The sequence below is a fragment of the Haemaphysalis longicornis genome, unplaced genomic scaffold (assembly GCF_048455015.1).
Source record: "Haemaphysalis longicornis isolate Haplotype H1 unplaced genomic scaffold, Haemaphysalis longicornis Haplotype H1 scaffold_13, whole genome shotgun sequence".
Lineage (NCBI taxonomy): Eukaryota > Metazoa > Arthropoda > Arachnida > Ixodida > Ixodidae > Haemaphysalis > Haemaphysalis longicornis.
In genome coordinates, this window is record NW_027526233.1 from 62897477 (window position 1) to 62914976 (window position 17500).

The following is a 17500-nucleotide window of genomic DNA, read 5'->3' on the forward strand; positions in this document are numbered from 1 at the left end:
GTCTCGTGGTACGTGACCGCATAGTTCGATGACTCACTCGGAGGTGGCGCTACGCGACCGCCTAGTTCGATGACTCACTCGCAGGTGGCGCTGGCGTGAGTGACGTCATGATGACGTCACTCGCACGTGACTGACACTATGAAAGGCAATCGCTGTTGACGCGCTTCCTCTTTCTCAACGAGTCACCGGATGGATGAGGTGGTAGCTGACAAGGCTGCGGAGCGGAGGGCGCGCAGGGCGGCGGCCCACAACCATAGTGCGGTGGTGAACACCCTAATCGGCCATAAATACCAATAAGCACCCTTTTCGTGGCTGTTGCACCCTTTATTCTGAAGCACCCTCATGTTAGAGTGCTGGAGCTAAATTTTGCACCAAAAAGGTGAAAAAGGGTGTAAAATGTTAAATGCACCATTTCACCACCCTTAAGGGTGCAAAAATGTTTAGTGTGTGGCGTCCTCTGGGCTAGTACATGATAATAGTGACAACTTAAAAAAATGTAGTTTATATCACAATGTTCACCGAATGGGGCGGGAATAATGTGTGAGAACATGGGGATTCTGGGTGGCAGTTATTCAAATAAAAAATGGCAGTTTTATGTGTTGCTAAAGTATAGGAAGTGAAAGTTGACAAGGAACGTCACCGGCCAGAAACAGGAACTGTGCATCTTGTGCGTAGGAAATTGTAGACGCATTTGGAGCGAATAAGCCATTGTTTGCAAAAGCAGTCACAGCTTTTCTAATATAATGCTTGCTTTTTTTTATTTAGTGTTAAACCGGGAATACCAATTCCCTCGGGGCAGGAATGGTGTGGGTGAGTATACTTCTTGTCTTTGTTCCTGCATGTCAAGCGCAAGATTTAAAAAGTGGCGTCATCCCACTGAGTGAGAAGCTTGTTTAACTCTAGTGAATACGTGCAAAACTATGGGTAATTTTTTGGCCACGGCAATTTCAAACGAAGTTTTGAATATAGTATGCACAGTAATAGGCATACGCTCTCTGTAATGTAAGTGTACTCAGAATAGGTTGTGTTTCGTGTCGAGCAAGTTCAGATGGGGATAATATAAAACCCTTACGTTGTGTTTTCGAAAAATCTGAAAAAAAACCACAAAAACATCAAACAGCTAGTGAAAAAACTACGGGTCCTTACCGCATCATGCACGTGGTGACTCCCGCGACATAGGAATAGTCAGCTCCACCGTCACCGTCATCACCGCATGCAATGTCGCAACTTCTCCATGTCGCCCGTTTGAAGTCTTATCACTCCGACGATCAAGTTTGCTTTTACGTTGTTCCGCGCTTTCTGACCGGGACGATACTTTTATTGCCAGAGATAATGTCGCAGGCGATTGTAATATCTACAAAGCACCTCAACGATAAAGAAAGATTAGCCAGTTGTTCAGCAATGGCCAATCCGTCCTCTACAGATACACGTGACGGCATTGGTTGGACACCAAGCCAAAGCAGAGCCTTGGAGAAGCAGACTAGGACGCTTTAGACTGTTCTTCCGCGCGCTAGGCCTTGAACTTTGTAACTGCCTTGGTGTAGCTGGCGCTTTCTGGTATGCACATGTGAATACATATATTCTATTGTCGTGAACAGCTCCCCTCCTACCATGTAACAGTTTATTTTTTATTTTTTTTTATTTTTAAAGATGTTTTCACGTTGCAGAGAGGTTCATGAAGGAGAGGCAACTTTAAAGTACATAAACGAGATGCAAACGCATATCAAACATGAGGTTTAATGGATGACGGCTTTAAAGTGTTTGGTATCCAGGATAGCTGAGGTGATTCCAGTGTTCGCTCTTGCTAAGGATGAATGTATTTGCACTAAGTTCATTATGTGAAGACCCCACATGAACTTCGAACCTGCTATCAAAGCGAGGTAGTAAGTATGAAGTGTGGGTGTAGAGCTGCCGTTTCACCGAAGTGTTATGGTGGTATGCTACCGAAACGCACAGTGCGAGAGAATTTATGACCGAGCAAAAGTTCTTTCAAGTGAGGTATTTTTATATAAATGGCCGCAGCATAGTGCAATGGGATTCATATTAGCTGGTGCCACGAGAGTGGTCAGTTAGAGGTCATCGCAAAACCCAAGTAAGCTCCGTCATCCTCACATGCAAGCTACCGCCCGATATCCTTTATATACATGAGTGGTAAAATAAAAGAACATTTACCTCTAAACATACTTTATCCCAGTCAGAACGGATTTCAAAAAAAATTTCCTGTGACACACAACAAACGCTCTTTATATTGACATCCGCTCAAGTATGTATCATAATAATCCCGTTGAAGCCCTTTTCCTAGCTTTTGAAAAAGTTTCCATAATGTACACAATAAACATCTTTTTGTGAAATTTTCGCTCGTAAACGGGATCCGGACAGTTTATCGAACGCCGATATATGAAACGGCGTTTTATGTAAGACGTTTTATCGAACGCCGTTTTATCGACGGGCGTTTTCCCGAAGCCGTTTTATGGAAAGCGTTTTTCCCGGCATTTTCTTGTAACAAAACTTGCAGTAAATTTGTTTTGTTTCCTTCTCGCTGTGTAATTTGCAAATCTTTCCACAGCGAGCCTATTTAACAGAATTTTTATTTTTTATAGATGTATATTATTTCCTTCGTGCATTATGCTTTTGTGGTGCGCGAAACTTGTCTCCACAAACTTTGTTCTGTTCATTGTGCTGGTGGTACTGCCCTAACGAATCCCTTAGTATCTCTATTTTACCATGTGATCCAAAGCATATCACAGAATTGTGGTACAAGGACTAGAATGCCTCGATATTCTTAGTACTATTTGGTATACACCGGCTTTGTATCTAATCTAATCTAATTATTTCGCCGCGTATGTTCTAAATAAGTAAGGCACTTCGTGGTGCTTGTCAGTCCAGTGTCAAACACCTAACTGGGATGCTAGCAAAAGTCTCTCCCGATTTCTACCTTCCTACTAGGACACTGAGTTCAGTTACTAAGAGGTTACCAATCCTTGTCCTACTGTTCTCAATGGCTTGGTTAAAACTGACGAGAAAAAAGTTCGTTACAAAATTAGTCACCCTACTACAGATTGGTTCATTTTCATCTCTCCCCCCTCGTTGCACCCTAGCTTGTCGGGGGTTTTTAACCGATAGTCTTTTACTATTTTATCATAAGGCATAAAAAACAGTGAAGTCAAATTAGTAAACAAAGGTCTACTCAATACAGCGCCGTCGCCGGATCACCTAAAAATAAAAATGTAAAATTGAAATAAATTGTGAACGAGCAAACAAAATCTAATTGCCCGTGCGATTATCTGAACAAAGCATACAAAAAACTAACAAAATGCGCTGTCTTGTCTGGCGTGTTCCGTCAAGGTCAGCTAGGAAACGTAAGGTTGGTGAATCGAATGCGGGGCTAAGAGTGTTGACGCAGAAGTGGGGAATTATACGAAATCCTGTATTTTTATGTGAGCATGATTAACAAAACACGCAAACTGTGAAGGGATGGGCTAGTTGTTCTAAGTTACGATATTCCCTAGTGCGAGATGACCTATGACCACTTGCCCTACTTGACGAGTTCGCCTAAGACGATGGCTGTGATGGGTTGTTGGGGCCCGTGTTTCCCTACGCCTCGCCTGCACGTGTTGCCGCGAGCTGGGAGCCGCCATTTTGGGTAGCCGGCGCGTCACGTAGGTCGTGTCCTCTTCACGACACCGCGCGACGCGCCGAACCGGCTCGCCGCGAACGTGTGCGCGAGGGCGCGAGGGAAGGAGGACCAGTTTGCCACCTTCCTTCGCGCCATCCTCTCCCCGACCTGGGGAAGACCTCTCCCCTCCGAGCTGACCTGCGGGACGAACGAGCACTCCGCCGAGAGTCGACGGAGCGATTTGGTCGGAGTCGGTTGGCTCGGCTGTGCCTACGCCGACTGCCCCGATGATGGTGAACCCAGTTGGCTCCACGGACTCTGCCGAGAGATACTGCCCTGAGTGGTCGCCTCGGGATGCCTCCCCTGCTCCCGCGGCCGTCATGACGAATATGGAGGTCTGAGCCCAGCGGCTTGAACCAGCGACAGGAGCCACTGTCTCCCCGCGAGCGATAGTCGTGCTGTCTGGTATATGCCCTGTATCTGCCAGGCAATAAAGCCCCACTTTGGATTGCCGGAGCCTGTCTACCGCATGTGAGTACCCGAACCCGTGCGTGAGTCTTCGGATTCCGCAGGGCTCGTGTACGGAGCGTAGCGTTCTCTAGTGAAGCTAGTCGGGGTCCTCTGTTATCCCGTACATAGCCCAGAGAGTTTATTTGTGACGAGTTCTCCTAGACTCCACCACCTTTACTGGGGCCTCACTGTCACTGTCGGAACCTCCCCTGTTCCATTCATATAGCACTAATCTTTCCGAAGTTCTTGGCATAATATTTCTCCAGATGCAAACAATGTGACCACATGGTAGGAGTAGGAGTAGCGTGCAAACCTCGTGAGTAGAAAAGTCGGGGAGGACAAGACTTTGGATCACGTAATGATGAACCATGGCGCAAAGAATATATAGTAATCCCGCGTTATAACGAAATCGTTTCACTCAAAATATCGCTTTATTCGAAATTTCTTCTGGTCCCAACCCAAACACATGCATTTTGAACCGCATTACTCGAAGCGCCCGAAGAGCGTGACCCGCTTATAGCGATGGGGCGAGCGGGGGTGTGTCTCTGAGTGGCGCCGACCCAGCGGCGAGTCAGGCTATCAACATGTCGGGTCAACGCAATCTGGTCTTTCCCCGGTGATTTTCTCCAACCGGTCATGCTCAATTCGCGCCGTCCGAATTTAGAAAAACCGTCCAAATGCGTGGTAGGGTCATTGAATTTGGTTCCTAGACATTGGTCAATGGCGTGGACGCGATGGTGTGCGTACAACGGCACTCGAACCATAGAATGCGCAGCGTCGTCTGCAACGGGGCGTCGAAAAACTCTTGTTTTGCACAGACCGCGGCTGCGCACCTCGAACAAAAGTTGTACAGTGATCACGCAAAGTCGATAGTGCAAAACCGGTCTGTTTCCATGATTGCGCTCTGACCCAGAATGAGCGGGTAGTGGTCTTTTGAGCTCACAAACACACCATCTGATGCAAGCCACGGCATTTGCGTCCTTTACCAGAACAAAAATCTCGTAGCGTTCCGTGAGGCCCGCACGCCCCCATACATTTTGCCACTGCCTTTCTTCCTCATTCGCTCTACAGTCTGCGAGGCGTTCGGACGCCAGTCACATCTCTTCCCGGCGCCCAATCACGGCGACCACAGCCTCATGCAAGGCGTCGTCAAATTGGAGCAGCAGTTGCTCGCGCCCGGCAAGAAATTAAAACAGCGAAAGCTTACTGCATTTTTTGCACTAGAAATAAAGTTTTGCTTCTCTTAATACATTTGTTTTTATCCCTCACAGTTGTGGCGCAATTAAAGCTCAACGGCTTTAGTTTTTCTTGACTGGATGCTTATATGGAAACACCGCTTATAACAAAAATTTTCTCCATCCCGCTGACTTCGTTATAACGAGGGATTACTGTATTTCGAAACACCAAACTCAATACGCCGATACACATTAGGAATACTGCTCACGGGGTTAGGGTTCCTACGATAGTGGATAATTCTGTAGAATAAACAAGGGGAACATACATGCTTGAGGTCATTAAATGAAGACGCACAAAACGGAAAAAAATGTAATAAAGCAAAGGTAAATAAACCAATTCCTACTTTGAATTGGCAAGCAGAGGGTAAAAAACACCAGTCCTCGCCACCAGCCAATTCTGCGGCTTTCGGTGACTGGTCAGTCACCATCATTGCCTCTGGCTGCATTCCGTCGTCTCGATGGCTATTTGTATTTCGGCGACCAGCCATCACATGAGCACACCCGCTAAGGATGTGTCCTGGCTTTCCACACTGGTAACAGCCGTAAGCTTCATTTCCATCAGGCACGTAGCCTCGCGACCCTCCCGTCTCGGCAACTGGACGAGAACCCCTCAAGTTCAGGGGATTTTGTTGGCGACACCAAAGGAGAGACCCGGCTCGGGGAGTGGTGAGCCTGCCAGTAAAGAGGGCCTGTTCTCCCAGAGCAGGAACCCTGGCTCAAACCGCTGCGGAGAGTTCCAGCCATGGGTTGCACCGTCTAGTGGTCTTCCGCGCTCCAACTGCCTGTCGCCAAGGGCAAAAGGATCTAGTGCACGGGGGGAATTCAAGCCCACCGCGGCCGTGCGCGGCTGTGGACGTCGCTCTGGCGAAGTGACAAAGGTGTCTCTCTATGCACAAGCTGGTCGATTGCTTCCCCTACTGGCGGAGGGGGTACATAATCCAACTCCGATATGAGAGCATCCTCGATTGAACGGGCTGATCGTGCCATCTCCTCCAGGCTCGAGTACTCACGACCACGTAACTAAGGTCGGAAGCACGGTTGGCATCGTCGTAAGACGTGTTTCACAATTTCTGCGTCAGACGCACCCGGGATAGCTCGTTTAAAGAGAGCTCCTGGATAGCTCGAATGTGTTCGAGCTATCCAGGAGCTCCTACGCGCAGGTGCTGCGTACGTGCCTCCAACTCAATGCGGATGCGGTAGTCGTAGTCGGGACGCAGGGACTCCTCGCGGAAGCGCACCACGAAGTCGGCCCAGGACGTGAACGGAGCCTGCACGCGCCACCAGCGACCGGCAGATCCCTCCAGAGCAACCGGCAGGACGCGGGCCTAGACGAACTCGTCCGAAACACCTGACGCCACCTTGTATACGGTGACGTCGCACAGCAAGTCCACCACTGTCCTGCGGTCATCGTAGGCCGTGAACAGTGGCACCGCAAGGCTCGGCTGGAACGATTACCCGTGCTCGGAACCAGTGCGTGTTAGCCCGAGACCTGCCAGATGGTTCGTGAGGATCTCCCTAAGGTCCATGATCGGGTTGAGCATGCCAACGAGCCCAGTGGCGTCCGTATACCTCGCCGGCTCGAGCAGAGCAACCAAGGGGCTCCTGCTCCGAAGGGTAGCGCCTCCACGGCAAGACATGACCCTAGGATGACATGCTCTCGCGCGCCGCGAACCGAGAAAAAGTGCACAGCGATTTCCGCCGCTGGGTTATCACAAGAAAATGCCACTGTTCACGCGAAAAACTACACAAAAATCTCCAGAGAATTATCAGGGAATACCCGAGACATCAGGGACAGAAAACTACACCCGCTCTAAAACAAAGAGGAAGAAGACAGCAATGTCCTTCCCGAGAACCAACGGCGGGCCCCAAGTTCAGGGCCCAAATGTGGTACCGCGGTTCTCGCACCCGGCCGCGGTTCCCAAGAAAGGCACTGTGCACTCTAACCCACACCATTACTGGGAGTGCCTTTCCGTCGAGGTCCATTCCTTAGTCGATACGGCTGCGCACACTATCACGGCTATAAACAGGGAAAATCTGAGCGTAGCCAGTTGTTCGTTGGCGTGCCGTATTATACGCAAACGTAACCAATGGATGGATGGCGTCCCCGTTAGTATGGCTAGGTCCTATATACATGGAGATCATATCCGAATGTGTAAGATGGAAGCGTTCCATGAGACCGTTTGTTTGGGGGTGGTATGAGGACGTCATTTTGTGGATGGTGTTCGATGCACGAAGCGGGTCTGCAACGACGCTTGAAAGAAATGTTCTTCCACGGTCACTTAGTAGAACCCGGGGGGCGCCATGGCGTAAGATCACGTTATGCAAGATGAATTCGGCCACTTCTTGGGATAGCCAGAGCGAACAGGGGCCGTCTCTGCATAACGCGTCACATAGTCGACCGCGGTCACGATCCAACGGTAGCCGGATGAGGTGGATGGTAAAGGGCCGTATAGATCAATACCCACCACGTCAAAAAGATCCGCTGAACAAGGAATGGGTTGTAGAACTCCAGCAGACGCCGTTGTAGGGCGTTTGCGATGCTGACACAATGCACAGGAGCTGACATACTTAGCGACACACCTTGACATGTCAGGCCAGAAGAAGCGAGCTCGGATCCTTTCAAACGTTTTTTGAAAGCCGAGGTGGCCAGCAGATGGGTCATCGTGAAAGGCTTCTAAAGGGTTTGGCTGCAAAGTCCGAGGAGCTACAGGCACCCATTTTGCTCCAGCAGAGTGATGGTTGACGCGGCAGAGCACACCATTGAGGAGCGTGTACTTTGCAAGTTGGCGTCGTAAACGGCTGTTAGGAGGCCCCGCCACCCCAGAAAGTCGGTCAATTATGATCCGGCAGTGCGGGTCCGCCTGCTGAGAAGACACCAGTTCGGAGCACCCAACGGATGGCGCGGGGCCGATGGGAGCCAAGGATGTGGCTCGTGCAGCGGAGGAAACACCGCCAACGGTGTTTGATGCCGGCCCGAGGAGACAACGTGACAAGGCATCCGCATCAAGGTGTTTTTTGCCGGACTTGTAGTGTACAGTGTAGTCGTACTCCTGTAATCGCAAAATCCCCCGTCCGAGCCCGCCGGAAAGGTTCTTCAGCGTCGATAACCAGCACAAGGCGTTATAATCGGTCACTACAGTGAAGTGTCCGCCGTGTAAGTAGGGACGGAAATGTTTGTACCGGGCAGACGACAGCCAGGCATTCTTGTTCAGTAATGGTGTAGTGCTTCTCTGCGGAACTGAGAGTGCGACTGGCATAGGCCACAACACGCTCTCTAGATTGGCTATCGCGCTGGAGAATAACAGCACCAATTCCGTACTTGCTTGCATCCGTATGTAATAAGGTTGGCTTGGTGTCGTCGAAATGGGTCAAGACTGGGTCAGAGGTAAGCGCGTCTTTTAAGGCTTGAAATGAATTTTCGCAGTCTTCAGACCATACGAAAGGCGTGCCAGAACGAAGAAGCTGGTATAGCGGAGACGCGAGGGTGGGGAAGTTGCGCACGAAACGTGCAGAGAAAGCTGCGGAGCATCTTCTGTTGCTGCGGGCGTGGAGAGCTCGTGACTGCGCTAATCTTCTCTGGGTCGGGCCGCACACCTTTTTTGCTCACAATATAGCCAAGGACCTTGATGGTCTTGCTGGCAAAATGACATTTTTTTGTGTTGAGCTGTAGGCCGGCGTTAGCGAGACAGGTAAGCACTTCATCCAGCCGCTGCAGGTGCTGAGAGAAGGTAGACGAGGAGACAACGATGTCGTACAGATAGCACAAACAGGTCTTCCACTTTAGGCCATGTAAAACAGTGTCCATGAGTCACTCAAAAGTTGCGGGCGCGTTACACAGCCGAACGGCATAAAGTTAAATTCGTATAAGCCATCGGGGGTACAGAACGCTGTTTTCTCCTTATCGGCCTCGTACATTGGTATCTGCCAATAACCTGAACGTAAATCCAGGCTTGAAAAATATTTAGCTCCTTGCAAACAATCCAAAGCATCGTCAATCCTTGGCATCGGGTAGACATGTTTCCTGGTAATTTTGTTGGGGGCTCGGTAATCCACGCAAAAGCGAACTGACACATCCTTCTTTCGAACTAATACAACAGGAGAAGACCAGGCACTCGCGGATGGACGAATTATGTCTCGCTGAAGCATATCGGAGACATTCTCTTCAATTCATTTTCGTTCAGACGCCGACACGCGATACGGGCAGCGGCGTATGATGTGAGGACTGACTGTTTGTATGCGGAGTGCTGCGGCAGTGGTCTGGACTGACGTTTTGGAAAAGGATTCGAAAGACAAACGGTGCTTGTCCAGTAAAGCCAATAATGATTGTGCCTCTGCCTGCATGACGTCGGGGCTAATGGTGGCGGTGAGCGCTGAAGTAGAAGTGTCCGAAAAAACGGAACGCGGAAGAGCCGACGACGAGCCGATGGGAACAACATCAATGATCTCTCCCTGATGAGTCGAGGCCACTGTGGTGCCTTCATGCAGCAGGATCAGTTAGGGGGCTCGCGTTGGTCACGGGAAGGGTTGAGAACCCATTGCAGAAGCGTATGAGGCATGTAGCTATCACGACGCCTTTAGAGAGTAGGCTGGCACAAGAGACGACTAAAATGTCCCCCTCACTGATGCCGGGCGATCGAACTGTGAGGACAGCATCCAGTCCTAGAAAAAGAACACAATCAGCAGCCACTATGAGGTTCACTTGAGGCATATTGCAAACACTCGAAACTTGCTCATTGGAGAGTTCAATGGTTGGGCTATCACACGAAATGACGGCTGAAGCTGAAGAGAGGTAGTCCCACCCCAAGATTGGCGAATGAGCACAAGACGCCAGCACCGCACACGGAATATGATGCCGAAGGCCGTCGATAAGTACGCGTACCGTGCACTGCCCAGAGGGCTGATTAAAAACATCATTTAGCCACACAAGGTCGGGCCAGTGTAGGGCGTTTGCACTTTACGAAGCCGAGCGCACAGGTCTGCATGTATATCTCAAATACTGGCGCCAGTGTCCAAAAGAGCATCAACACAAATACCTTCGACGACGACAGACAAAATGTTCGATAGCCGCTGCAGAGGAATTGTACTTTTACCGGGTAGAGCAGGTTTCCCTCCAAACACTGCAGAGGTTAGTTTCCAGGCGAAAGTCAGCAGCATGAGACGCGGGGCGAAACGGCGATACCGAGTGGTTCCGGAAGGGAGATGGTGAACGGCGCCGCGATGTGCCGGAACTTCCAGGAACGTCCAGTGTGTCCGGCGTCGACGGAAAGGCCGTGGGGGAGAACAATATATCCGTTGACGAAAGGCATAAAGAGGTCGGTAAGTGTTGCGGTCCCTGCACGTTTGTCTTGCTGACGCCGTCCACAAAATCGGGCGATATGACCCTGATACCACAGTCGAAGCAAGTGGGTCGGGGGGGTCGCCAAGGAGCATAGTACTGGCTGCACAGCTCAGGGAGTCTTGGAGAAAGGGCAGACAAATGACTCTGAGCAGGCGCAGGATGCGGGAAGACTTGTTGTAGTGGGGTGGTCTCGGTGTACTGAGCCACGTACTGTGGAGCGGCGTGTTCGGTAGAGGGGCCGCTTTCCCTGAGACGCAGTTCTTCTTTAACCAGGTCATGCAAAGTGGCGCCAGAGGAGATCTGGCGATTACCAGAGAGTCCAGAGGTCTGCTGCGGCTGAAGTTCTTCCCTAATGATACTACGTATCAAAGAACGCAGCTCCGTGTCGGGTGGAAGACAGGCTGGTGGGGTATCCCGCTGGATGCGAGCGGACTGCAGCGCATCCAAGCGCTGGCAAATTGTAACTACGTCGCGTACGGTGGTGGGATTCTGAGCGACGAGAGCAATAAAGGCAAATGTGCTAATGCCTTTCAGAAGATGCCGGACTTTGTCGTTCTCCGACATGTCCTCGTTCGCCTGGCGACAAAACGCAAGCACATCCTCAATGTACGACGTGTACGTCTCACCTAGATGTTGAACGCGCTGGGAGAGTTTCTTTGTGGCGCTCTCTGATCGGCCCGGCGATGTGCCAAAAATCTTGCGAACCTCCTCCTTAAACGTATTCCAACCTCCTAGGCGATGTTCGTTTTAGAAAACCACGTCCTAGCCACTTTGTCAAGGCAGAACGGAACATGAAAGAGCTTCATGGAGTCATCCCACCTGTTAAATGCACTGACTCTGTTGTAATAGTCGAGCCAATCGCCGACGTCTTCACCGCAAATACCAGCGAAGGATCTGGGGTCCCGTTAGCGGCTGGGAACGGTCCTCGCAGGAGGCGCAGAAGCCGTTGCAGGGGCGGTGCGAGTAGGGATGTCTTCTTTCATTGGCCCGGTTGGCATTTGAAGGCGTATTCCTGAACGTAGCTCCAGGGGTGCGCTAGGAGAGCCAGAGGGCAGGATCGAGGTGCACCTTCACAACGTGTAAGAGGCTTTCTAGAAGACGTAGCTCAGTGATAGAGCAGATAAGACAGACGCCGTTTATTTGGCAAACGCGGAGCCAAGCAGAACTAGCCTCAGGGATGATAGTGATAATGTACAGGTGACGAAGATGAAGCGTTACTGAAAAGGATGACAGGTGATGATGATTACACATAGGATTGAAATCAGTGAAATACTGTGCCGCGGAGAACTACAGTGCTTACAATATATATATATATATATATATATATATATATATATATATTTATATATATATATATATATATATATACAGTAATACCTCGTTAACTCGAACTGGCATATCTCGAAAAATCGGCTAAGTCGAAATTTTCCACGGCACCGAACATTTTCCTATACGTCCCATGTATATTTTTTCCTTTATCTCGAAGTATTTCTGGGTCGGATTGCGGATAACTCGAAATCTTGACTGGGAGTGGAACAAAAATTCCGCCGCCGGACCATTTCACAAGATTTGCGCGATGCTGCCACGCCTGAAGTCCGTCGATTTTTTTTTCTTATTTAGCCGCGCCTGCCATACGTCAATGCTTTCCGCGAACGCGAAGTGCGCGAAGTCTCAGTGCGCGCTGTGTGAGCAGGATGTGGCGGTGACCGGAGAAATGACGGATGCCGAAATCGTTCAAACGGCCACTAACGTAGGGGACGGCGGAGACCACCTCGAGAGGTGCCGACAAGAAATTTGCTGCGCTTGGTTCGAAATAAGGTCGAGTGCAGCGGCGGGGAAGATCGGCTGATGCGATGCGTCAAGCAGCTGGAGGACGCCTTCCTAGGCCCGAGTACGACCGCAAAGCAGACGAGCATTAGGCAGTTTTTCTCTGCTAAATAAAATGGCAGTGCGGCAGAACCCAGCCGGTTAAAGTCTCTTGTATGTTATTTTTTTCTCTTTTAAACCTGCATGAGAAGAAAGATTAGAAACTGCCGCTGAAGAGCGGGTAAGTAGTAGTGATTTTTCTGAAGAGCGCTCATTTTTCCCGGCGATTAGCGCAACTTTGCTTATCTCGAAAATCCGTTTATCTCGAAATTTTTCCTGGTTTTTACGACTTCGAGTTAACGAGGTATTACTGTATATCTATATCTATATATATATATATATATATAAGAAAACTTTGAACAAGGAAGAAGCACGATTCTTGCCAACGTTTCTGCGAAAAGACTTGCCTTCGTCGGAGCAACCTCTCGCCTGGCTGGTACGCGTTATATAGGGGTAGGACCCCAGGTGAGAGGAGAGAAGAAAAGAAGAAAGTGGAATTGAGAACGCGGGTTGGTTTGGGAGTATGTTGGGGGAGATATTGAGAAGAAAGAAGGTTGTATTCTTTGAGCCATGAAGTAGGTCAGAGGGAAGTCAGCCTGGAAATTCTTGGAGAAAAAGGATGAGAGGGTGTTTGTTGACCCACCGCACGGCCTACCGAAAGGTTCTCAGAACCGCCAGAAGCAGAACAGGCGGGGAGAGGGTTCTTATCAGAAACTATCTGCAAGCTTCAGGTCAAACGAAAAGGTAGAGAAGGGTGGGAATAACTAGGTCAAGAAACAAAGGAAAAAAGCCTGGAGGAAAACCACACCAACACAAACAAAAGAAAAAGCAATAACCCCACAACTGAAATGGCACGTGTCGCCACAGCAACAATCCTGGAGCAGGCCTTTCCTGAAACTCAAAAGTTAGAGTGACGTACTTCACAAACCAAATGGAGCAAAAAAATATAAATGAAATAGAATTCGAAAAGAAAAGGTTGGAAGGATGCGGGCGCGCACTAAACTGGAACCTGAGGAATGTAACCAAAAGGAATTAGGTGACCAAGTATGGAGCAGAGGTAGGGGTCATAGTGTTTATATAAGGTATATGCAAGACAATGCCTAATGTTGTGTTCCCTGTGAATATCGCAAGGATTCCAAGTTTGCAGTAGACGTATTATTTCCAGCAGGTTACATGGAGTTGAATTTGTGAATAAATAGGACTCTCGGTATTTGCTGTCCCTAGGAGACGTAAAGTTTTACAGAAGTATATACAACTTCAGGTCATCAATATTGTGGCCTGGTTGGTTGAAATACTGCACTACAGCTATGGAGGATTTGCTAAGAGTATCTGCCTGGTGACCATTAGGATGTAGGCGTATAGGTTGACTCGTTTCGCCTAATACTGTCTGGGCCAAATTAAGCATTCCAACATATACACAATGTTGGAGGAAGTTCACGTAAAACTTGAATTAGCCTTGTGGACATAATTACTGCCAGTGCGTTTTACAATGCAGTCTTTAGGCAGGTGCCTGCAAGTCTTGCATCTTGGACGGGAGCAGCTGGGTATGACTGGTTGCTTTGAAGGACCTATTTTAGCATGCACTAAAATATCTTTTACATTCCTGTTTCTCGGATAGGTAAACCTTGGTGCTTCAGGGAACGTATTTTTAGGCCATTCGTTACTGGCTAAATTGGGGTAGTATTTAAGCAGTATATTGTTTTTTCGCTGTTTGTTGAGCACGTCATACCTTTTTAGATCAGATCCACCTTCGTACACCTGATCGAGCGAGCTGTTAGGGTGGTTCCTGTTGATAAGGGCGGACTTGAGTTCGTCTAGATGCTTCACATAGTCAAGGTCATCACTGCATACTCTTCTAAGCCTGGTGGCTTGTCCTGCAAAGATCTCTTGCTTGCAGTGTCTTGGGTGATGGCTTTTATAATCTAGGTACTGCTGCCTGTCTGACGGTTTTCTAAAAAGCGTGCATTTAGGTTTACTGTTGTCTATAATGCCAGTAGTATTCAGAAAGTTCACTTCTCTTTTATAAATATGGCAGGATAATTTATAGTCGGATGCAATGAATTGCGATGAGCTATAAGCGTTTCTAGAGTCGCGCGACCGTGTTCCCAGATAATGTAGATGTCGTCTATGTAGCGGAGGGAAACCTGAGGTTTATGCGGGAAAGAGCGTAATAGGGTGGCTTCAAGTTGCCCCATGAAAATATGGGCATAGGTCGCCGCGGATGGAGTACCCATGCTGGTACCAAAAAACTGGCAAAAATAAGACGAGTCAAATTCAAAATATTTGAGAGTTAAAACTAGTTTTAACAAAGTTATGCACAATTATGGCACATGCTGGTGCGGGTTTTCTGATAAAGCTTTTGAAATAGCTTCGATTCCTTCGACGAAAGGGATGTTTCTATACAATGTGGCAACTCAAGAGTCACAAGAGGGTTCCACTGGGAAGGTGCCAACCCCTATTTATCTCTTCTATTATGCGGAGGAAGCGGGGGGTGTCCTGAACGAATGAAGGAAGGAGAGCCAGAATGTCGGCTGGGTAATAATTGAGAAACATAGATAATGTTTGGGTTGGGGTATGGGTATTCGATACTGTGTGTCTGCCATTATTGTTGGCAGTGAACAATAATTCAACGGGGACTTTGTGGACTTTTGGGAGGAGGTAAAAACTTCCTGCATGCTTATTATTCCCTTTCATGAAATTTAAGTCAGTGGTTGTTATTAATTCTCTGGATCGCAGATCTGTGAGGCTCTGAAGGATTTTAGGCTGTATTCTTGGCTCGCATCGTTATCTAAGGCCTTGTAGTGGCAAGGGTTATTGAGCTGTCTCTAAGCTTCAGCTTTGTATTTTTCATAGGTAAAACTGCTACGCTACCACCTTTGTCGGCTGGCTTTATGACTATGTCGGTTCTGGCTGATAGGCTATTCAGGGTGACTTCTTCCTACGGAGTTAGGTTCTTGCGCTTGTTTGATCGCTAAGTTGTCAATATTTCGCTTGATAGTGATTTTAAGTACAGATTTAATTCTTGATTGATTGATTGTAGGGTTTAACGCGCCGACGCAACGCAGGCGATGAGGCGCGCCGTAGTGGAGGGCTCCGGATTAATTTTGACCACCTGGGGATCTTTAACATGCGCCGAAATCTCGTACACACGGGCGTTTTTGCTTTTCGCCTCCATCAGAAAAGCGGCCGCCGCGGCCGGGAATCGAACCCGCGACCTCGTGCTCAGCAGCGCAACGCCTTAGCCACTGAGCCACCGCGGCGGGTCACATATAATTCTGGAGATTAACCTATATCTGGAGTCCAAGTGCTAGGAGGGTAGAGGGTGCGTCCGCTAATGTCAGATTGGTCCTGCTCTTCCGAAAAAAACTCATTTAGTCTCATTCTCCGAGACACTTCAGTGAGAGCTTTATGTAACTCATATTCATTCACACGGTTATTTATGGGACCGAAAGTTAGACCTCGTTTTAGGATACCTTTTGCGTCGGCCGTTAGTCTTTTGGAAATGTCAATGACGTTAATGGGGCAGGTACCGAGAGAGCTCGTTTTTTCTATGCGATTATTGGCTGGGGAAGGAGGTTCTACTAAAGCAATCTCTGTATTGAGGGTAAACATTACATGGCCTAATAATCCATAGTCCGGGCTATTCAGAGGCTGGTTTTCTGCAGCGCAAGCTGTATTTCGTGACAGAAGCTGGTTATATTGAATCTTAACCGCTTGCTTATTGCTAAGATCATTTTTCTTGAGATTTAGAAAAATGTTGAGATCTAGTTTCTTGTGCTCAGTTAGCGGAAGAGCTTCAATCTGGTCGTTGAAGAGGCTGAGTTGGCTAGTACAGTGGTCTCTAAGAATTTCTAGGAGGGAAAGCGAAGCATATTTCAGAATACCTTGCCCCCTGGCAGCTAGTTCAGGACGGAGCGCACCAAGGGAACAACTAACTTTTAGGCCTAGGCCTTTGGGGATCTTTTTGCTTTGGAGATACGAGGAGTACGTTTTGAGATGAAATCTGTAGTTGATTTGTTTGCCGGCTAGTTTTCGAGCTTTAACAAAACAGCGGATTTAGGTGTCGGAGCATCCGGTCTACTGGGTGGTAGTCATTTGTGTTTTTTTCGAGCAGAACTCCGGGGTGACACTTTTTTGCATGGAGTCAGTTGTTTAAGGCCGGCTGCTGGGGGTGAGGTCGACATCGATGCCTGTTTGGGTTCTTGTGTGCGTTATACTGCGTGGTGGGGTTTGCGTGAACCATGAGCGTGATGTCTTTGGTGGGTCGGGTTGTTGTTCGATTGTGTGCTGTACAGCTGGTGTTGCGGCCACGTCCACGGTTTGTGTGCTGGCGTCACATGGGCTGCTCTTATGGGGACATGACATTTTGCTACTTTTTGGGGGGTTGGGTTGGTTCTGTTGTTCTGTGCTGGCCGGAGATGGGAGGCTGATGCGTGAAGTTGGGAGTGCCACCTTTAATGAGTTCTTCAGCCTGTACTTCATGTTTTCGGAAAGCAGTCATGCGCCTGGAAAGTTAGGGTGTAGTCCGTCCTTTGCCAGGTGTCCTAGGGGGTCGTGGTGAATTTTTGCGCGGTGGATGACGTCAACATTTCCTTTCTTGTGTCCAAGGTACACGAGGAAGTCGTTAGGCTTAGCTGACCTTTGTGAGTGAGCTAGAAGTCTGTGTGTCGGGGGTATGTCTGGCTTGTGTTTGTTTTTGATCCTGGGAAGCACTGTTGTGTGGGGTATTGTGGTTTTGGGACTGTCGGTCTGAACGTCGTGAACAAGAGTTTTCGTGGCCTCGATGGGGCTTTCAGGGGCGTTGTTTTTTAAGTCGTTAGTGCCAAAGTGAAGAATGAAGTGAGTGATGTTGCGTGGGGCGGCGTCAATTAGTTTTTTGATGTCATGGGTTGCGGCGCCCTTTGTATGGTGAATGATGTCCGGAAGGGAAGTGCT

General features: G+C 48.8%; 1 protein-coding gene across 1 annotated transcript in view; it reads left to right on the forward strand.

The window, feature by feature from the left end:
• The window catches only part of LOC144164078 (uncharacterized), a 195644-nt gene that overhangs the window by 69243 nt on the left and 108901 nt on the right, over nucleotides 1–17500 (forward strand). Inside the window, exon 3 of the mRNA XM_077694648.1 lies at nucleotides 766–810. Within this exon, the coding sequence (XP_077550774.1) occupies nucleotides 766–810 (45 nt within the window). The remainder of the gene's footprint in view (nucleotides 1–765; nucleotides 811–17500) is intronic.